This window comes from Equus caballus, chromosome 2 (assembly GCF_041296265.1).
Source record: "Equus caballus isolate H_3958 breed thoroughbred chromosome 2, TB-T2T, whole genome shotgun sequence".
In the NCBI taxonomy this organism is placed as follows: domain Eukaryota; kingdom Metazoa; phylum Chordata; class Mammalia; order Perissodactyla; family Equidae; genus Equus; species Equus caballus.
The window spans coordinates 85,945,414-85,965,019 of NC_091685.1; the positions used below are offsets into that span (position 1 = coordinate 85,945,414).

A 19,606-nucleotide genomic window follows, 5' to 3' on the forward strand; every position below is an offset into this window, starting at 1 on the left:
AGCTCAGGCATCACTCCCATGTCTGCCTCCTGCCATCTATGCCTCCCTACGGACTTTTCAAACTCATCTTTGACAAGGCTACGAGACAATGAGACAAGCTTGGGCAGAGCAGGTAGGTTTCTATTTAAGTTTTTATTTTGTTTTGTTTTGTTTTGCATGATGATTCAAATATATATGGCTCATTTATTCTTGAAATAATCATGATTATATTCTTAATTACTTTTCAACGATCAGATTTCTTTTGCAGGCAGATGAAAACATGAATGTCCATCCATTATTGGAAGAAGAAAGCAAGTAATCAGAGGTCATTGCATTTCTGAGTTTCCTTAGATGATTCATGACCTGTTCATAAACTGCTTAAATGCACCAATAGGGGATCAACCTAAATGGAAAAGTTAAAAGATAGGAAAACTACATATCTACTATGCATGTAATTCCTCTTCCCTTTCTAAATAACTTGAGAAATGAGTTGCTGTACAAGAACACATTTATAAGAGTTTGGGGGGCAGCATTTCCTAAGTGCACAAAGGCTCGGTCTACGTGCACAAATCAGTATAGTGAAATTCATAGGGTTAAAAAGGATCCATTTTATCTAATAGCACCCTCCATTCCTCGTTCTCTATTCTCTCATCATGTGATCATTTGACTCTTGCTTACTATCAAGTTTTCAATGTGCTTGATGAGGGGAGGGGGTCACCTTGAAAAGCAAATCCAGGCATACATATCCCTTGTGCAGTCACTACATCTGGATTATGGAATAACGTGATTGTTGCCTGTGAAACACATTGCACAAATACAAATTAATTCATTAACTCAGCAAAGATTTATATTGAGCACCAACTATCACCATTGATTTATTCATTCAATAATATGTATTGAGTGCTTACCCACATGTTCTAGGTGGTGGATACACAGTGATCTTGCCCTCCTTCAGCTTATATTCTAGAGCTAGAATTGTGTTAGAGATGGATCCTGTGCAAAAGGAACTCACCATTCAATACGGGAGGGGTGCTTGCCAACAAATAATTCCAACACTCCGTTTTAAGAGGGAGGTGTGTACATGCCCAGGGATGACACAGAAGAGAGAGTGGTTAGCTCATGTAGAAAACAGAATGTTTGATTCACCTTGAGCTTATGATCAGGGTGAAAGTGCTTGCAAGGAGAGAACTTTCAACCAATTCTACCAGAATATCTTCTATTAGGACAGAGCCTTAGAAATTACAAATTTATCATCAATTTTATGTATTCCGCAATCCACAATGGTGTTGTGCAATTATCATGCTGAAGGCATTGTTCCAGACACTACAAATAAAACTGGCATAAGGCCCATTGCTTTTATAATCAGTAATATTCCAAAATTCTAAAATTACAAAAAAAAATGAATTAACATTTAGCTCAGAACAAATAATTCAATCTAATAAAACAAAATATTTTTAAAGCAGTCATGATTGTCCAGAGACAATCATGTAGGTGCTAAAAAGAAAGTTCTGTTAATAAAGACAGCAGTTAATACAGATAGTGTTAGAAGAAGAAATGGAATAATTTAACTGCCACAAGATGTCCCAGTACAGAGTAATAATAATCATTAATGTAACAACACGGATATTCTGTTATGCTATAAAATGAGCAAAGCACTAGAACTTGGTGTCAGTAACTGGGTTTCCAGCAGAAATACAGCTAAAAACCTATGCATTGACTCACGCATGCATGTGCTCTCATGTGCACCCACACTAATGTAGTTCTGGCAGAAAATCTTCTAAAGTTGTATAATCTAAGGGACAGCAAAAAAAATCACTTAGCAGACTAGAAACTGCAGTAAAAGTGGCAAGCACCTTGGCGTAGCATATGAATGTAGAGAGACCTTGGCAAGTCAATAGCTTCTGCAAACCTGAGACTACTCATCTACAAATAATTAAAAATTATTACTCTATAAATTATGCCTAGGCTCTTACATTCTCATCCCCTATCCATCCTCTACTTTGAAGTGTAATTCTCAGGGCTTGTTTCTGTATGAGGAGGGATCCACAGCGGGAAAGAGCAACAGCCCTAGTCCTACCCCCTCACACCCCTGCCCACCAGCTGCCCCTACTCTTCAGGCTCTTGAACACACTGGGTTGCTCTAGGTGGTGTGGCTGATCAGGGCCTGATTGGTAGCAGCTTAGGCAGATAAGAGGGAAAAATGGAACCATAAATATTATCTGCTCCTCCCTTCTTCCAAAGAGATTTTTCCACCCCAAAAAGAGGATGCTGCCCTCTCTTCATCAGGCTTCTCTAACAGCATCAGTCTTCCAATCTGCAGCAGTCAGAGTGCTGAGGGTCAATTCAATTGTTCAGCAATCTTACAGTGAACACCTACTATGTGCCAGGTGCTGTCCTAGGTGCTAAGGTCCCAATAATGACCAACACACAGTGGCTACTCTCAGGAAGATCACAGTCTAATGTAACACATACACATGTGACAGACAACAGTAACTGAGACCCAAATTTCTCCAGACCCTCCTGGACAGAGTTTTCCTGGGCCCCATTTGTTCTTACTGGTAAAAATATGTTCACATTAAAATAATACTAAGAATTAAAATCTTCAGGCCCAGAAAGTGTCGCTGGAGAATTTTACCAAACATTTAACGAATAATTGAAACCAGTTTTACACAATCTCTTCCAGAAAATAGAAGAAGAATGGATGCTTCCCAACTCATTTTATGAGGCTAGTATTGCCCTAATACCAAAACCAAAGACAGCACACAAAAAGAATGCTAAAGACCAATTATCTCTCATGAACTTAGACACAAAAATCCTCAACAAAATGTTAGCAAATCAAATTCAGCAATGTGTAAAAAGAATAATACGCTACAACCACACTGGTTGTTTCAATATTCAAAAACTAATCAATGTAATCCACCATATCAACAGGTTAAAGAAGAAAAATCATATGATCATGTCAATTAATGCAAAAAAAAGCATTTGACAAAATTCAATATCCACTCATGATAAAATCTCTTGGCAAACTACAAATGGATGGAAACTACCCTCAAAGAGCATATACCAAAAAAGCTATAGCTTACCTCATAATTTATGGTAAATGACTAAGTGCTTCAAGAACAAGGCAAGGATGTCCGTTTTCTCATTCTTATTCAACATAATATTCAAGTTACAACCAATGAAATAAGGCAAGAAAAAGAAATGAATGGCATACATTGGATAGGAAAAAGTAAAACATTAGCTATTTATGGACAACATAATTATCTACACAGAAAATCCCAAGTAATCTACATATACAAATATAAGTTGTCTTTACTATTATGAACGTTAATTGGGGACGATTTGGAATGGGTTTTATCAGGGGACATAGACTCTTATACTCTTGTTGAGGAGGAAGTCTTAGTCTATGTAACTGAAGTGGGTTCTGTCACATGCCTCACATGGTAGGTAGATTAAGAAGAGCTTTCAGTGCCCCTTAACAACCTTGTAGTCTGTAATCAGAAAGTTACATATGGATCCACATTGTTAAGCCAAGAAGGGTATGGACCTAAAAAGGTCATCTCTAGAAAAACAGCACTGCAGTTCCGTTTTCAGTATTCTGAGACTGAGAAAGTTTAGTTCAATGACAAAAATTAGAAGAGAGTAAAAGAATATAAAAGCATGGTAAAAATATTTTTTTCATATTTTACACATGTATGTATGAACATACACACATATAGGAAGACTAAGTCTAGAATCTGGTCTAAAGAACTAAAGAGTTATTGCTGTTTTTAAAAATAAGAACAAAAAAGCAAATGTGAAAACTTTTAAATTAAACTCCAACATTTTCGAACAAGTGCTGCCTAGGAGATCAAGCAAAGCATCCAAAGCCTAAATTGAATGTCAGCAAAAGCATCTTCACATCTAAAGAGAGAAAGTACGGAGGAAGGAAGGAGGAAGGGAGGAAGAGTGGAAAGGAGGAAGGAAGAATGAAAGGAAGGAAGGAAGGAAAGAAAGAAAACCCCAAGGAACCTACCAAGAAATATTGCAAGAACTAATAAATGAGTTCAGTAAGGTCACAGGATACAAGACTGACACACAAAATCAACTGTATTTACATATACAAAGAGCAAACAAGTAGAAATCAAAATTAAAAACACAGTACCATTTACAACTGCTCCAAAGAAAACAAAATACTTAGGTACAAATCTAACAAAGCATGTAAAGGTTCTATATGCTGAAAAGTACCAAATGCTGATGAAAGATATCAAAAAAGACCTAAATAATTGGAAAGACATACCATGTTCATAGATTGGAAGACTTAACATGATAAAGATGTCAATTTTCCTCAAATTGATTTATAGGTTTAACAAAATTCCTATCAAAATCTCAGCAAGCATTTTTGTAAACATAGACACATTATTCTAAAATTTATATTGAATGGGAAAGGCCCTAGAAGAGCCAGAATAATTATGAAAAAGAATAAAACAGGAGAAATCATTCTTCCCAATGTTAAGGCTTACTATATAACCACAGTAATGCAGACAGCGTGGTACTGGTGGAGGGACAGACACATAGATCAATGGAACAGAATAAAGAACCCAGAAATGAACCCACATAAATATGCCCAACTGACTTTTTACAAAGATGTAAAAGCAATTCAATGGAGTAGGGATAGCCTTTTCAACAAATGCTGCTAGAACAATTGGATATTCCATAGGCAAAACAAAAAGAATCTAAACCTCACACTGTATACAAAAATTAACTCAAAATGGATCATGAACTTAAATGTAAAAAGTAACTATAAAAGTTTTAGAAAAAACAGAAGATAAATTTATTTTTTCAGGACCTAGGACTTGGCAAAGAGTTCTCAGATTTGACATCAAAAGTGCAATCCATAAAAGGAAAAGTTCATAAATTGAACATCTTCAAAATTTAAAACTTTTGCTATCCAAAAGACCCTGTTAAACAAATATCAAATAATCACATTGTACAATTTCAATATCTTACAATTTTATTTGTTGATTATACCTCAACAAAGCCACGGAGGTTGGGGGGAAGACCCTGTTAAGAGAATGAAAAGACAAATTATGGATTAGCAAAAATACTTGTAAATCACATATTTGACAAAAGACTTGTATCGAGGATATATAAATAACTCTCAAAACTCAATGGTAAAAAATCAAACAATGCACTTAGAAAATGGGCAAAAGACATGAACAGACGTTTGGCAGAAGAGGATATACACATGGCCTTGATGGTGTCTGCCATCGGTGCGGGAGGAGGGAGTGTCAGCCATGACCCAGATGCTTGCCACCCAGGTCCTATGGGGCAAAGGAGACTTTTGTGTAGTGCTCAATTCTATGACAGGCAAAACACTGTGTTTAGGGTATCAATAAAGCAGGAGTTCCAAAAACAAGAAAAAGGGAAAATAACAATTGATTTTTTATTTTTTAAAAAGCATCAAAATAGTCTTGGGCCAGCCCAGTGGCATAGTGATCAGGTTCATGCACTCCACTTCAGCGGCCTAGGGTTTGCAGGTTCGGGTCCCAGGGACCTACACACCACTCATCAAGTCATCAAGCCATGCTGTGACAGCCTCCCTCATATAAAATAGAAAAAGATTGGCACAGATGCTCAGGGACGATCTTCCTCAAGCAAAAAGAAGAAGATTAGCAATGGATGTTAGCTCAAGGCCAATCTTCTTCGCAGAAAAAAAAAAGGCAGCATCCAAACAGTCTTTAGAAGAGAAAACCAAACCATTGTATACTTACTTATGCCTTTTAAAATAAGTTAGTGTTTTTTATACCTTTTAAAATAAGTGTTTTTTTGGTTTTCAGAATGAAAATATGGGGGTGGTATGGGGAGGTCGTAATAATCTTTCTAATGTTTTGGACTTCTAATAATTGTAATTAACACTCACTTCTGGAAATGAAAGGGGAGAGGTTCTGAGTGTAGCACAGTTTCCTGGCCTAGCTCCAATAAGCTCCTGTCCTATAGAGGATTAGAATACGCACGCTGGCCTAGATCCAAGGCTAGAAAGGAAAAATTAAACTAAAAACCCCCCAAACCAGTAAAATTACCCACCCCGCCCCCAGCAGAGCCAGACTACCAACTTGAATCCTGAACTACTTTTTACGGGATGAGAAGGAGTCATCTAGGCAAAGGAGAAGGTGAGAGGGATGTATCGCAGAGAGGCAATAAAGTGGACAGAAACTTCAACAATAATAGCTAGAGGCTTCAATACCCCACTTTCAATAATGGATTGAACAAATAGGCAGGAAACCGACAAGGAAATAGAAGACTTGAGCAACACTATAAGCCAACTAGACCTAACACGCAGCTACACAGCATTCCACCAAACAATAGCAGAATACACATTTTTCGCAAATTGTTATATAAATGGGCCAAACCTGACCCCTGTAATATTGGCTCTTATGTTGTTTACTTTTTCATAGCAGGTTGGCACCATCAGCTCAAAGCCAAACTCAAATTCTTCAATATCCAATTGCTTTAAATAGATCCAAAATAAGCATATTTTAGCCATTTAGAGCCCACCTGCTTTGTATACCCTGCAAAACTGCACCCAGTATCTGCCAGCCAAAGATAAGACAAACCCTATGGCTATAAAAGAGCTCAACTGCAGCTGCCCTTTGGAGCTCTCTGACCCAGAGACTCCCTACCTTGCTGCTGAGCGACATCACCTTGACTCATAAGACCCCTCTCCATTTCCTTCTCCCCTGGGGGTTCCCTTCCCTCTTCCCCTTTTGGATGGTGGCCTCTGTCTCTGGAAGGTCTCCTGCTGTGAGGGACTTCCCCTCTCATGCAACACTGTCCGAATACTGCCCAATATGCTAATTGTACAGTATGGCCCTCTCATGCTCCTGTCTTTCCTCCATCAGCCCCAAGACCCTTGAACTCACCACACAAGTGCACATGGAACATTCTCCAGGACAGACCACATGTTAGGCCACATAACAAGCCTCAATACATTTAAAAGGGCCAAAATCAGGCAAAGTATGTTCTCCAACCACCATGGAATGAAATTAGAAATAAACGACAGAAGGAAATTTGGGAAATTCACAAACATATGAAAATTAAACAACATATTCCTAAATGTGTTTGAAATTTAGATGACTTAAAACAAAAACTCGATATACCAAAATGTATGGGATGCAGTTAAAACAATGCTGAGAGAAATGCTGTAAATGATTATATTAAAAAAGAAGAAAGATTTCAAATCAACGACCTAACATTCCACCTTAAAAAATAAATAAAGAAGAGCAAACTAAGCCCAAAGCAAGCAGAAGAAAGACGTTATACAGATTAGAGCGGAAATAGATAAAATTGAGAATAGGAAAACAATAGAGAAAATAAATGAAAATAAAAGTTGATTCTTTAAAACGATCAACAAAATTGACAAAACTCTAGCTAGACCAACCAAAATAAAAAGAGAGGAGACCCAAATTACTAAAAGAAGGAATGAAAGAGGGATATTCTACCAATCTTGCAGAAGTAAAAAGGATTATAAGGGAATACCATGAACAGTTTTATATCAGCAAATTAGATAACCTAGACAAAATCGACAAATTCTTAGAATGACAGCCAATACCAAAACTGACTCAAGAGCAAATAGAAAATATAAATAGATCTGGAAAAGTAAAGAGATTGAATTATTAATAAAAAATTTCCCCACAAAGAAAAGCTCAGGCGCAGAGGGCTTCACTGGTGAATTCTAACACACATTTAAAGGAGAACTAATACCAGTCATTCACAAATTCATCCAAAAAATAAAAGAGGAGGGAACACTTCCCAACTCATACTATGATCAAAGAAATCCCAAGAAAAGAAGACTACAGGCCAATATTCCTTATGAATATAGATACAAAAAGCCTCAGCAATGCAGCAGCAGATTAAAAGAATTATACACAACCACCAAGTGGTAGTCATCCCAGGAAAACCAGCTTAACGTATGAAAATCAATCAATGTAATACACCATATTAATAGAATAAACCACAAAACCACTTGATCATATCAATAGATGTAGAAAAACACTTACAAAATCCAACATCCTTTCTGGGTAAAAATACTCAATTAACTAAAAATAAAAAGAAATTTCCTCAACCTGATAAAGCCATATGCACAAATGCCACAGTTAACATCATATCTAATAGTGAAAAACTGAATGCTTTCCCTTTAAGATCAGGAAAAAACAAGTAATATCTCCTTTTATTCAACACATTCTTGAAGTTCTAGCCAGCACGAAAAGGCAAAAAAGAAAAAAAAGGGAAGAAAGAAGAGAGGAAGGCAGGAGAAGAAGAAAGGAGGGAGGGAGGGAAGAAGGAAGGAAAGAAGGAGAAAGAGAGAAGAGAAGAGGGGAGGGGAGGGGAGGGGAGGAGAAGAAAGAAGAGCACAAGGATCCAGATGGGAAAGGAAAAAGTAAAACAACTACCTCTATTCACAGATGACATGACGTTGTATACAGAAAAGCCTAAGGAATCCACAAAGAACTATTAGAATAAATGAGTGTAACAAAGCTATAGGCTACAAGATCAACGCACAAAAATCTATTGTACTTCTATACTCTAGTATTGAACAATCCAAAAATGAAATTAAGAAAACAATTCCAATAACTACAGAATTAAAAAGAATAAAATACTTAGAAATAAAGTTAACAAATGAAGTACAAGATTTATACAGTGAAAGTTACAAAACATCATTGGAAAAAAATTAAAGAGCTAAATAAATGAGAAGACAGCTATGTTCGTGAATTGGAAGACTTACTATTGCTAATATGGCAATATTCCCCCAAATTGGTTGACAGATTCAATACAATCCCTATCAATATCCCAGCTGTCATTTTTGCAGAAATTGACAAGCTGATTCTAAAATTTTCATGAAAACGTAAGGGACCAGGAATAGCTAAGAAAATCTTGGAAAAAAAAGAACAAAGTTAAAGGACTCACTTCCCAACTTCAAAACTTAATACTAAGCTACAGTAAGTAAGACACTGTGGTACCGGCATAAGGATAGACACCCAGATCAAAACAATAGAATTTAGAGTCCAGAAACAAACCATTAGGTTTATGGGCAATAGTTTTTTGACAAGAGTGCCAAGACAATAATTCAATGGGGAGAGAACAGTTTCTTCAACAACTGGTGCCAGGACAAGTGGATATCACATGCAAAATAATGACATTGGACCTCTACCTCACACTATATACAAAAATTAACTCAGAATGGATCAAAGGTCTAAATGTAAGGACTAAAACTATAATACTCTTAGAAGAAAACCTAGGAGCAAATCTTCACAACCTGATTAGGCAATGATTTCTTAGATATGACACCAAAAGCACCGTACAAAGGACGAAAATAGATAAATTCAAACTTTTGTGCCTCAAAACACACTACTAAAAATATTAAAAGACAACCCACAGAATGGGAGAAAATATTTGCAAGTCATATATTTGATAAAGGACTTGTACCCATAATATATAAAGAACTCTTAAAACTCAACAATAAAAAGACTAATGACCCAATTTAAAAATGGGCAAAGGATCCAGACATTTCTCCAAAGAAGATATACAAGTGGCCAACAATCACATGAAAAGATGTTTGACATTATTAGTCATTAGGGAAATACAATCAAAATCACGAGATACCACTTGACACCCACCAGAATGGATAGAATCAAATAGTCAGATAATGACAACTGTTATTGAGGATGTGGAGAGATAGAGCCCTCATACATTGCTAGTGGGATTGGAAAATGGTACACCTAATTTGGAAAACAGTTTGGCAGTTCCTCAAAATCTTAAACATAGAGTCACCATATGGTCGAGCAGTTGTACTACTAGATATATATACTCAAGAGAATTGAGAACATATATCCACAAAAACACTTGTGTTCAGTATTGGATTAGTAGGAAATCTAGTGAAGCTGTTAGGTTTCGGATAGAAATTAGTGCAATCCAAATTTTCAGAGCAGCATTATTCATAATAGCCAAAAAGTGGAAACAACCCCAAAATCCATCAATTGATGAGTGGATAGACAAAACATGGTACAGTCATGCGCCACACAATGTTTCGGTCAACAACGGACCACATATATGATGGTGGTCCCATAAGATTAGCACCCTATAGTCTAGGGGTATAGTGGGCTGTACCATCTAGGTTTGTGTAAGTACACTCTATGATATTCGTACAAAGACAAAACCACCTAATGACACATTTCTCAGAACGTATTCCCTTCATTAAATGACACATGACTGTACAACTATATAATGAAATATTATTTGGCCATAAAAAGGAATGAAGTACTGATACATGCTATAACATGGACGAACCTTGAAAACATTACGGTAAGTGAAAGAAGCCAGACACAAAGGCCATATATTATATAGTTCCATTTATATGAAGCATCCAGAACAGACAAATCTATATAAACACGAAGTAGATTTGTGCTTGCTAGGAGATGAAGGAAGGGGGAAATGGGGAGCGACTGCTAATGAACATGGTTTCTTTATGGGGTGACGAAAATGTTCTGGAATCAGATAATCGTGATGGTTGCATTGTTTTGTGAATATGCTAAAAAACCACTGAATCACACACTTTGATTCAGGGTAAATTGTATGGTATGTGAATTAGATCTCAAATCTGTTATTGAAAAAAAGTCAGATGTCCCAAGCTTAGGTCACACAGTGTGTTATAATTGAGACTTGAAGTCAAATTTGTTTGATTTTAAATTCCACTGTCTTAACCATCAGCTACACTCTTGGACCACCTCCTTTTTTCACATTACAGCCTTTCTGGACAACGTTATTCATGCCTGTACAGTTCACCACTGTCAAACACCAAATCTCTATCTCCATCTCTACCCCTAACTTTTCTCCTGAGCTTCAATTTGTCTCTAACTGTAGATAATTCTGCCTTCCTAGCCTAGAGATGCCTCAAAATCAACATCCATTAAACCAAATTTAACTTCACTTTCTACAACTTCATCTTCCTTTTAGGAATAGCTCGTATTGGGAGTTATTCCTCATTGGCTGGTTCCCTTTCCATTTCTCAGGCAAAGATCATTAACCTACCCCGAGTCCAGTAAATGACCAAGTTGTTCATGTTCAGGTTACAGCTCTGACCATTCTCTTTGGTGATTCTTCATCAGATGACATATTACCAGGAGATTTTTCATTCTCACTTCACTATAACAATGCCTTAAATATATACTTAAAAAATGGACACAACGGCAACTAAGCAGAAAAAGTAAAGACCCTCTCTCCAAAAAACTTTAGAGAGCAGGAGAGGCATGACCCTGATTCAAGTCCTGCTGTGCACTGTGACCACACAATGCCCTCCTCCACGGCTATAACAGGATCAAACCTCCTTTGAGCTGTTTTCAAAACTATGGCCACTTTGACGGGTATCCATAAGATCTTCAGGAAAATCTTAAACCAGTGAAGTCTATTATTCCCTAAATTATCCACTAACTATCGTAGCTAGGACAACTTGTAAAATTTTCCTTCTTTTGAGGCCCATTAAAATATGTTTACTCTACAAATTAAAAATACATAAGTAATTTTGTACCAAGATACTAAATTTTAAAAATAGTCGTAATTAGACATTCCAACCACAAAATTTTTGTTTATAACCATTTAGTAACTTGTACTAATTGAAATCCTTCCCAAAGAAAAGGTGAAACCAATGACAAACAACCTAAAATGCTGATATTCCATTTCTCTGATATTCCAAAATAATGTCAATTTGTGTTTTATTTCCATGTGTACACTATTCAACTATTATAAGATGTGCTAGGATTACTGCATTTATAGAATAAATTAGAAAAGCAACTCTATCTCCAACCCTCATGTGTGCCACATATTTTTAGCAGTTATGTGGCTAAACACCAAAATTTATGTTCAGCTGATACAAGGATAAGATAACAGGTAGAATGGAACAGACTTAAGATTACCCTTTACCTGGCTTTCCTTTTCCCAACCACGTCTGAGCATCTCTAAGTGATGGTAAAAACATGTCCCCATCCTGATGAACAATGCCACATTGTAAAATAAGAAGTCTATGCACGTCCTGAACTGCTTGAAGCTATGTTAAGGGCACCCTTTAGACCTCTTATTTTAAGTCCGTATGGATGTGCAGAGTTCTCAATGGTCCTGTGATGGGTAGATAGTGAAAGGCTGTGGCCACAGTGACAACAGTCCCCTCTTCTTCCTGGAGGAAACTGCAGGCAATGGGCTAAGGGAAACCACCCATCCTGGGAATGTGACCACACCACCAAAGCCATGTGGCTCCAGGCCAGGCACTGTGCTGGACGCAGTGGTGGAATAAAGATGATTAACATATGGTCTCCACTCTCCAGGGGTTTGCAATTGGTGGCCGACAGAGACATACGTACCAGCAACTTGAATACAAAGCAGTTTGGAATAGAGGCAAATGCAAAAAGCTGTGGGAGCAAAGGGTTGAGAGAAATGTATTCCAATGGTGTCCTGGGAGAGCCTGGTGAGAGAACAGGGGTGGGCAGGCCCTTGGATGAGGGGTGGGACTTGTGCAGATTAAAATGAGAAAAGAAAAGGGCATTATAAGCAGAGGGGATGGCCCAGTTCTTATTTGTAAAATGACGATAACAACAGTACACCTAGCTCAAGGATGGTTTTGAGGATTAAATATTTGTAAAGGATCTGGCACTAGTAGGCACTCTAAAAAGCTGTATTTATCCTGGGTAGGAAGTATGATAGGCAAGGCCAGAAGGACCCACTGGAAGGCTTTACACTCCAGGAAAAGATAACTCTGTCCTCTCGTCATTGTTTCTCTAACTGAATATTAGGAATATTAGTGTTTTTCTTTCACAAGAATGTGACTTTTGCAGGACAGAGGTGTAACGTGATCTTAGCAATGAAGCTGAGGTGTAGGAATCATGATGGCAAGTCCTTGGTCTTAACTAGAAATGACAAATACAACTTCCAAACCAGAACGGGGTTTCCTGGGGGCACCCCCATTGCAGCCATGGGCCTCCCACACAACCCGGGTATTAGGGAGCTGGAAGAGCTGTGGTTGCTGCCGTACATTCCCAGATAAAGCAATTAACCTTTTCTAACTTATATGTCTTCATCTGTAAAAGGTGGATGGTGATGCTTGTCACTGGGGGTCATTTTAAGGATTAAATGATATCAGACAAATAAGGTGTTTTGCCCAGTGCCTGGCACACAAACACAGGTGTTTGACAAATATTAAATCTTTTTATAGTTAGGACAGTGGAGATGGGCTTGCCTGGGACAGGCTGTCTGCCTTCTAACTAGGAAAGATGAGACTTCTTAGAGGAGGCACAGGGAAAGGAAAACAAGGAGAGGGGAGGGGAAGGAGCCCCATCAAGGATTTAAATAGGGTTTTCTCCCCTGCTGAGAGGGCCCCTGCACTCAATAACCTGGAATGACCCTAGCTGAACTTCCAGGCTTGAAAGTATAGTTAGTTTTTAAAAGGAGTTCTTTCTCAAGATCAATTGTTCAACGAAACTGAAAAGCATGCTCTCGGAAGAGGCTCAGTCCTAAAACCTGCGGAGTAAACTGTGAAAAGCAAGAATGTGCCATCTCTCCATAGGGAGCGGGGAGCCCCATCCATGCTGTTGTCTGATCGCCGTGACTCTGCGGCCTCCTCTATTCCAAATTAACCAGAAACCAGAGAACCCGAAAACTGAGCCCCAGCTAACATTATTTAAATGAATCGGTTGTTACATGAACCTTAAACCACATGTCATTTGGTTGTGGGGCTGCCCTGGGCCAAGAGACATTAATACTGAGGGTTCCGAGCTCACAAACGGATTGCGTTCCAAACGTGCATTTGGAAGCCTGCGGTTTGAAAGGCAGAATGCACTTTCCCAAAGAAGTGATGTTATAAATGGTGATTAGGGCCACACACCACAAAACTCCGTGTAACCACAATAGAGCTAAATACTGTACATTTTAGCCAAAAAAGAGTAGAAGCCAATAACGTTACAATACTAATAATTACAGGAGGAGATGAACAATAAAGTTGAGTATCTTTCACTTGTCTTGACTATTAGTGCTTAAGCGAAAGCAGATTTAATTAAAGGAGAATGAAAATGTCTATCCAGTGAGGCTGAGGGGCCACGGAAAACTGGGACTGTAGTCAGGAACCCTGGCAGTTGGGAATCAGATCAGCATGCAGGACTTCTGCCAACTCTAAGAAACTAGTGTCTGCACCTGAAGGCCAAGCCAGCACCCAGAGGGGTATGGGGTGGGGGTGGGGGCGCAGTGTAGATGGAGGGCTGGAGGATGACTGAAAGAGTTAGCCTAATTATCTCTATGCAGCCATTTCATCTGACCCAAGCTAGGACCTGGCTTCTGTGTCCCTCTCCTTTTAGGAATGATTACCCCCATTAATGACCCAGTTTACCGCTGATCCCAAAAATCGCCGAAGTGCAGAACTTTTGGGGTCTCTTTCATACTGATTTTTTTTTTAATTTTAAAGTTTTTTTTATTGGGGTAACACTGGTTTATAACACTGTATAAATTTCAGCTGTACATAATTATATTTCCATTTCTGTGTAAACTACATCATGTCCACCATCCAAAGTTTAATTACCAACCATCACCAAACACACATGACTTTTTACTCCTTTCGCCCTCCCTCCTCCCCGCTTCTCCTCCGGTATCACCAATCTACTCTCCGTATCTATGTGTTTGTTCATTGTTGTTTTTATTTTACACATATGAGTGAAATCATACGATATTTGGCTTTCTCCTTCTGACTTATTTCACTCAGCATAATACCTTCTAGGTCCATCCATGTTGTCACAAATGGCAGGATTTCATCTTTCTATGGCTGAGTAGTATTCCATTGTATGTATATATACCACATCTTCTTTATCCATTCATCAATTGATGAGCACTTAGATTGCTTCATCCTGGCTACTGTGAAGAATGCTACAATGGACGTAGGAGTGCAAATATCTTTTCAAATTAGTGTTTTCGTGTTCTTTGGATAAATATCCAGAAGTAGAATAGCTGGATCATATGGTATTTCTATTCTTATTTTTTTGAGGAATCTCCATACTGTTTTCCATAGTGTCTGCACCAATTTACATTCCCACCAGCAGTGTATGAGCGTTCCCTTTTCTCCACATCCTCTCTAACACTTGTTATCATACCGATTTCTGAGATCAGACAACCTCTTAGATACTCACATGGCCTACATGGTTTTGAATTTGACACCTCCCACCCCCATACAGACTGAACCTGCTATTGCCATCCCTTTCACAGAAGACAGGCCCCACCAGTTGTCTAGATGCTCCCTCCACCACCCTACTCCACGTGCCCAGCACTGCACTTGGTTAGAGACATTCTGAATCGCCCATTTTAGTTGCCAAGGATCAAAAACACATTTTATCTGTAAATATGAAAGAGACATGAAAAAAGAGGAAACTAAACTGAAAAAGATCATTGGTAAAGTAATTATAGTGAACTTCTGCAAGATCTAACCATTAGGTGGCACCATTGGCCTAAGGCAGTTTGGTTGTCCCGAGGATAGCAGAGAAGGGGAGAAATTAACGAGTGGTCAGGGAGCAGGTAGAAAGGCTGAAGGGAACCACTTTGCAAGAAGTAATTTAACAGGTACAAGACATTCCTGTGAAGCATGCACTCTAGATTAACACATACACATAAACGCAATAATTAATTCCCTTAAAATTACCAAAAAGTCTCGGAATCATTCCTATATGCTGGTGGGGGAGGGGAGGTCAGCAAACTACAGCCTGTTTTTTTTCTTTGGCAACCTGTTTGTGTAAACAAAATTTTATTGAAACACACACACCAAAAAAAAATTACCAAAAAGTCTCAAAATTCTATTTCTTCAAATTGGTTTACATCCCTTGCCCATTGTCTACTGATTTACACTCTTCTAAAATTAATTTGTAACAGTGCTGTTTTTTCTGAGCACTAATCCTTGACAGCTAGATATATGCAAATATATTCCTTTGGTCCATGGCTTGCTTCTTTTTAATGGCAACTTTCTGTGGCACAGAAATTTTAACTTTTAACATAGACTAATTTATTCATCTTTTTTCTTACAATTTGTTCTTTTTGAGTCTTGTTTAATATATATTTTTAGTCTCTTAAGATAATAAAGATTCTTTTAAATCTTCTTAAAGTTTTGCTTTTTAAACCACCTGGTTTTTTGTCCCAATATGGCATAATTTTTTTCCAGATGGATAAGCTAATTACTAAATAGTCTATCCTTTCCTCGCTGATTTGCCACTCTTCTTATAAAACTAGTTTTCTGTAAATGCATGTGTCCATTTGGGGGCTATTTTGTTTCACGGATGTATTTCTCTATTCCTGCACCAAATATCATACTTAATTGTTTAACTATTCTTGACTCCATTTTGTCTCTCAAATACCTTTAGGACATTAGGTCATTTCTTCCATTACATCATTACAGTCAGCTCAGGGTTCTAGACCAGGAGATGACAGGAGGCTGCACGGGCTACAACTAATACACTGAAGAGACTGGAGCTAAGCAACAGGAATACAGTTCATCTATTTCAGGATTTATGATAGAATCAGCTTCCAATCATTTGATTTGGAAAAGAAAGTTGCAACTTAATTAACTTTGGTTGGGTGAATTACTCCAAAAAGCAATTGTTAACTTATTGAGAAACGAGATATTGGTTCTGGCCATCTGGAATTTGGTCACGAAAGGAATCGGCTATGAGAGAAGAGATTAGAGCAAATCCATCACTTTGGGTGAGGGAGAAAGGGACTTCTGGAGTTTTATTCTGGTATGATTGCTGAGCTGAAGCCAGACGGAAGATGACTATCTTTGTGTTTACACGTGACTGGGAAGAATCCAGATGAATGTGTGGACATCCTGAACTGGAGAAAAAAAGTGGCCTTTGCCACATGAAGACAGGCCAGAAGCTAGGGAGGGAGGCAACATGTCCCAACAAACTCATTATCTTTATTCCCAAAAATCTGCTGCTCTTTCGATATTCCCATTCTCCGGGATGGCAGCACCATCCACCCAAATGTCAAGCTGCTCAAGCCACATGTCTGAGCACCAACCTTGAGGATCAGTTAAGTCTTATGGATCCTATCACCTAAATTGCTCAGCTCCATCCACACCTCTCCATCTCCCCTCCACTCCATCCCTGCACACACCTTCATACACCACCAAGGCCACTGCCATCTGTAGCTGGAACTACAGCAATAGCTTTCTGACTGGTCCCTCTGTCTTGAGTCATAGTCAAGTCCCCCTTCCCACCCTTGAAGCCAAAAGGCAAGTCTAACAACATCATTTTCTTGCTTATCACTCTGTAACGACTTCCCATTCTCCCTAGGCTACAATTAAACTGTTTAATATGATTTACATACACCTTCTTCTAGATCCGGCCCCACTGCTCTTTGCAACCACTTTCTTGAGTGGCTAAGAGGCCTGATCATGAAGTCGGTCTTCTCTGGGTTCAAATTCTCACTGCAGCACCTTCTAGCTTTGAAACTTGGACAAAGTTCTGCACCTCTCTGTGCTTCAGTGTTCTCATGTGTAAAATGGAAATAACTCCACCATACACCTCATGGAATCGTTGTGAGGACTGAACGAGTTAACACAGTAAAGTGCTTGGGACCGGGCCTGGCATGTAGTAAGCATTCCAGCAGTGCCAGCTGTTACTTTCATTTTAGTTTCTCCAATCCACTGTTTTCTCCAGCTTCCAGGCCTCTGCATCCCCTGTTGCCTCCATCCAAAACACTCTCTCCAACATCCTGATCACGCTACAAGGCAGTCTGAGGACGCAGGAGGCAGCACCGCCTGGAAACTGCTAAAAAGGCGAGTTCTCAGGCCCCAGCCAACAATGGGGCAATCCGAGTTGCAACAGTCCCTCCAAGGGATTCTGATGTACACTAAGGCTAGAAAACAAAAGCTTGCACTTACCGTGATAAAGTCTACTGGATGTTTATTCATCTCTACCCTCTGCTAGGTTGTAAGTTCCACAATGGCAGGGATCAGTGTCCATCTTGTTGGTCAGTCTTCACTGGTAGCTCCTTGTAGGTGTTGAAAAATATGAGCCACCACAAACTGGAATGGAGTAAGCCACACTTTGTAAGTCAGACTACCTACTTGTGTGTTTCCTCTTTGTCTATTGCCCTAAATTCACACGAAGTATTCCCACAGCCTTGCATAAATGTTCCAGTTGGTTCCAGCCCTGAGTCCAGGCTTGGGCTTAAGGCTAAGGGGAAGGAGAGCGCCCCCTGAAGGTGGAGAGGACAAAGGCACGTTGTGGGTAATTTCCCAGGGGAAAGCAGGTGTCCCCAAACCGCACAGGGGCCAAGAGGACCTGGGTTTTCTCCCCCAGCGGAGTTTCTCTCCTTTGTCATCTGTGGAGGAGCCAAGTGTGACTCCACCAGGGAACTGTCCACATTATTAAAACTGCAGATAACTGAGGGGAAAAGGGGCAGTGGGTCCAGGGAAAGGGACACGACTGGGGATGCAACAGAGGTTCAATCTCCCAGCATTCAGACAACCACCTTGTCTTCTGATAAACACTTCTGAGGGAGAGAGCTAGGGGAAAACGACCTCTCTTCCTCGCTCCCTCTCTCACCTCCATTTCTTACTCTCCGTATTCCCCGTATCTCTTCCTACCTACCGCTGAGCCGTCCTCCAGCCCCATCACCTGGTAACAGAACCGCTGGTTCCTGCCCAGCGCACAGGCCAGGGCGCAGGCTGTTTTATTAGCGATGGTGATTGACGACTGCTTCGCTACAGAGGGCCCGAGACCCTAAGGGTCTCATCAGTAGTGATGGGGACGCTGATAGTGAGCTCCCATCGCTGGAGGAGGCCAGGGCGCTGGCGAAGGGCGGAGGGGCGGTCGCGCCCGAGGGCTCCCGGCGCCGGCTCCCGCACAGCCCGAGGCGGAGCTGTCCTCTCGGCCGCCGCAGGCTCGGCCCCGGCGCCCTCGTGGTCGGGGCTGCGCCCCTCTGCGGACGCTCGGAGACCCTCCACCGCCGGCTGTGCTCGTTGGCGGCATGGCGCTGGGGGCGGCGGCGCCGGGGCTGGAGGTGCCCCCGCAACACGAGCAGGTACTGGGCGCGGGCGCAGGCCGGGGGACCCGGGGCCAGGGTATCGAGGCTCACGCTGGGGTTGAGCGGGCCTCACAGACAGGTCTCCAAGACCCTCGCTCCTGCCAGGTGTGAACCCGCCGGGGATGGAGAGGCGGATGACCTTCTGGAAGGTGCTCGTAGCTTCGCCTCATCCAGTCCCACCCCAGGGGAGCCGAACTCCTCTCCATTTCTTTCTCTCCTTAGTCGCCTCCCTCTCCTCCTCCTCTTCCTATTTCCCTCCTCCTCCTTTCTCCTCCCTCCTTCCTTCTCTCTCTCCCCACTCAACTTTGTCTCTTCCTGGATGCGGTTTATCCGGCTCATCCCTGTCCATCCCCGGGCGTCCATACTGGCTGTCCCCCTCCTCCTCGCTGGAGGGCCCAGGTGAAGGCCTGGGCATTGGAGGAGGACAGCTGAGGGATGCCGAGTATACATCGGCTTGACTCTGTGGTTCTCAAGCTGGAGCGTGATTCAGAATCACTCGGAGGGCTAGTTAAAACGCAGATCGCTGGCTCTGCCCCCAGGGTTT

The 19,606-nt window shown here is 40.4% G+C and overlaps 1 protein-coding gene and 1 long non-coding RNA gene across 5 annotated transcripts in view; one reads left to right on the top strand and one right to left on the bottom strand.

The window, feature by feature from the left end:
- Window positions 1-117: 117 nt before the first annotated feature.
- Window positions 118-18,722, bottom strand: LOC138921880 (uncharacterized). Its single transcript, XR_011434839.1, has 3 exons — window positions 18,627-18,722; window positions 17,915-18,058; window positions 118-5,022 (listed from the first exon to the last, which is right to left on the bottom strand). It is a non-coding gene; the product is annotated as an uncharacterized lncRNA (long non-coding RNA).
- RNF175 (ring finger protein 175) overlaps window positions 18,525-19,606 on the top strand; it is a 48,792-nt gene continuing 47,710 nt past the window's right edge. The window contains exon 1 of one of the 4 annotated variants that reach the window (XM_014737991.3): window positions 18,525-19,059. In XM_014737991.3, coding sequence (XP_014593477.2) covers window positions 19,006-19,059 — 54 coding nt within the window. In that variant the 5' untranslated portion in view covers window positions 18,525-19,005. The remainder of the gene's footprint in view (window positions 19,060-19,606) is intronic. The other 3 variants (XM_023636415.2, XM_023636416.2, XM_070257648.1) reach the window with 3 other exon arrangements.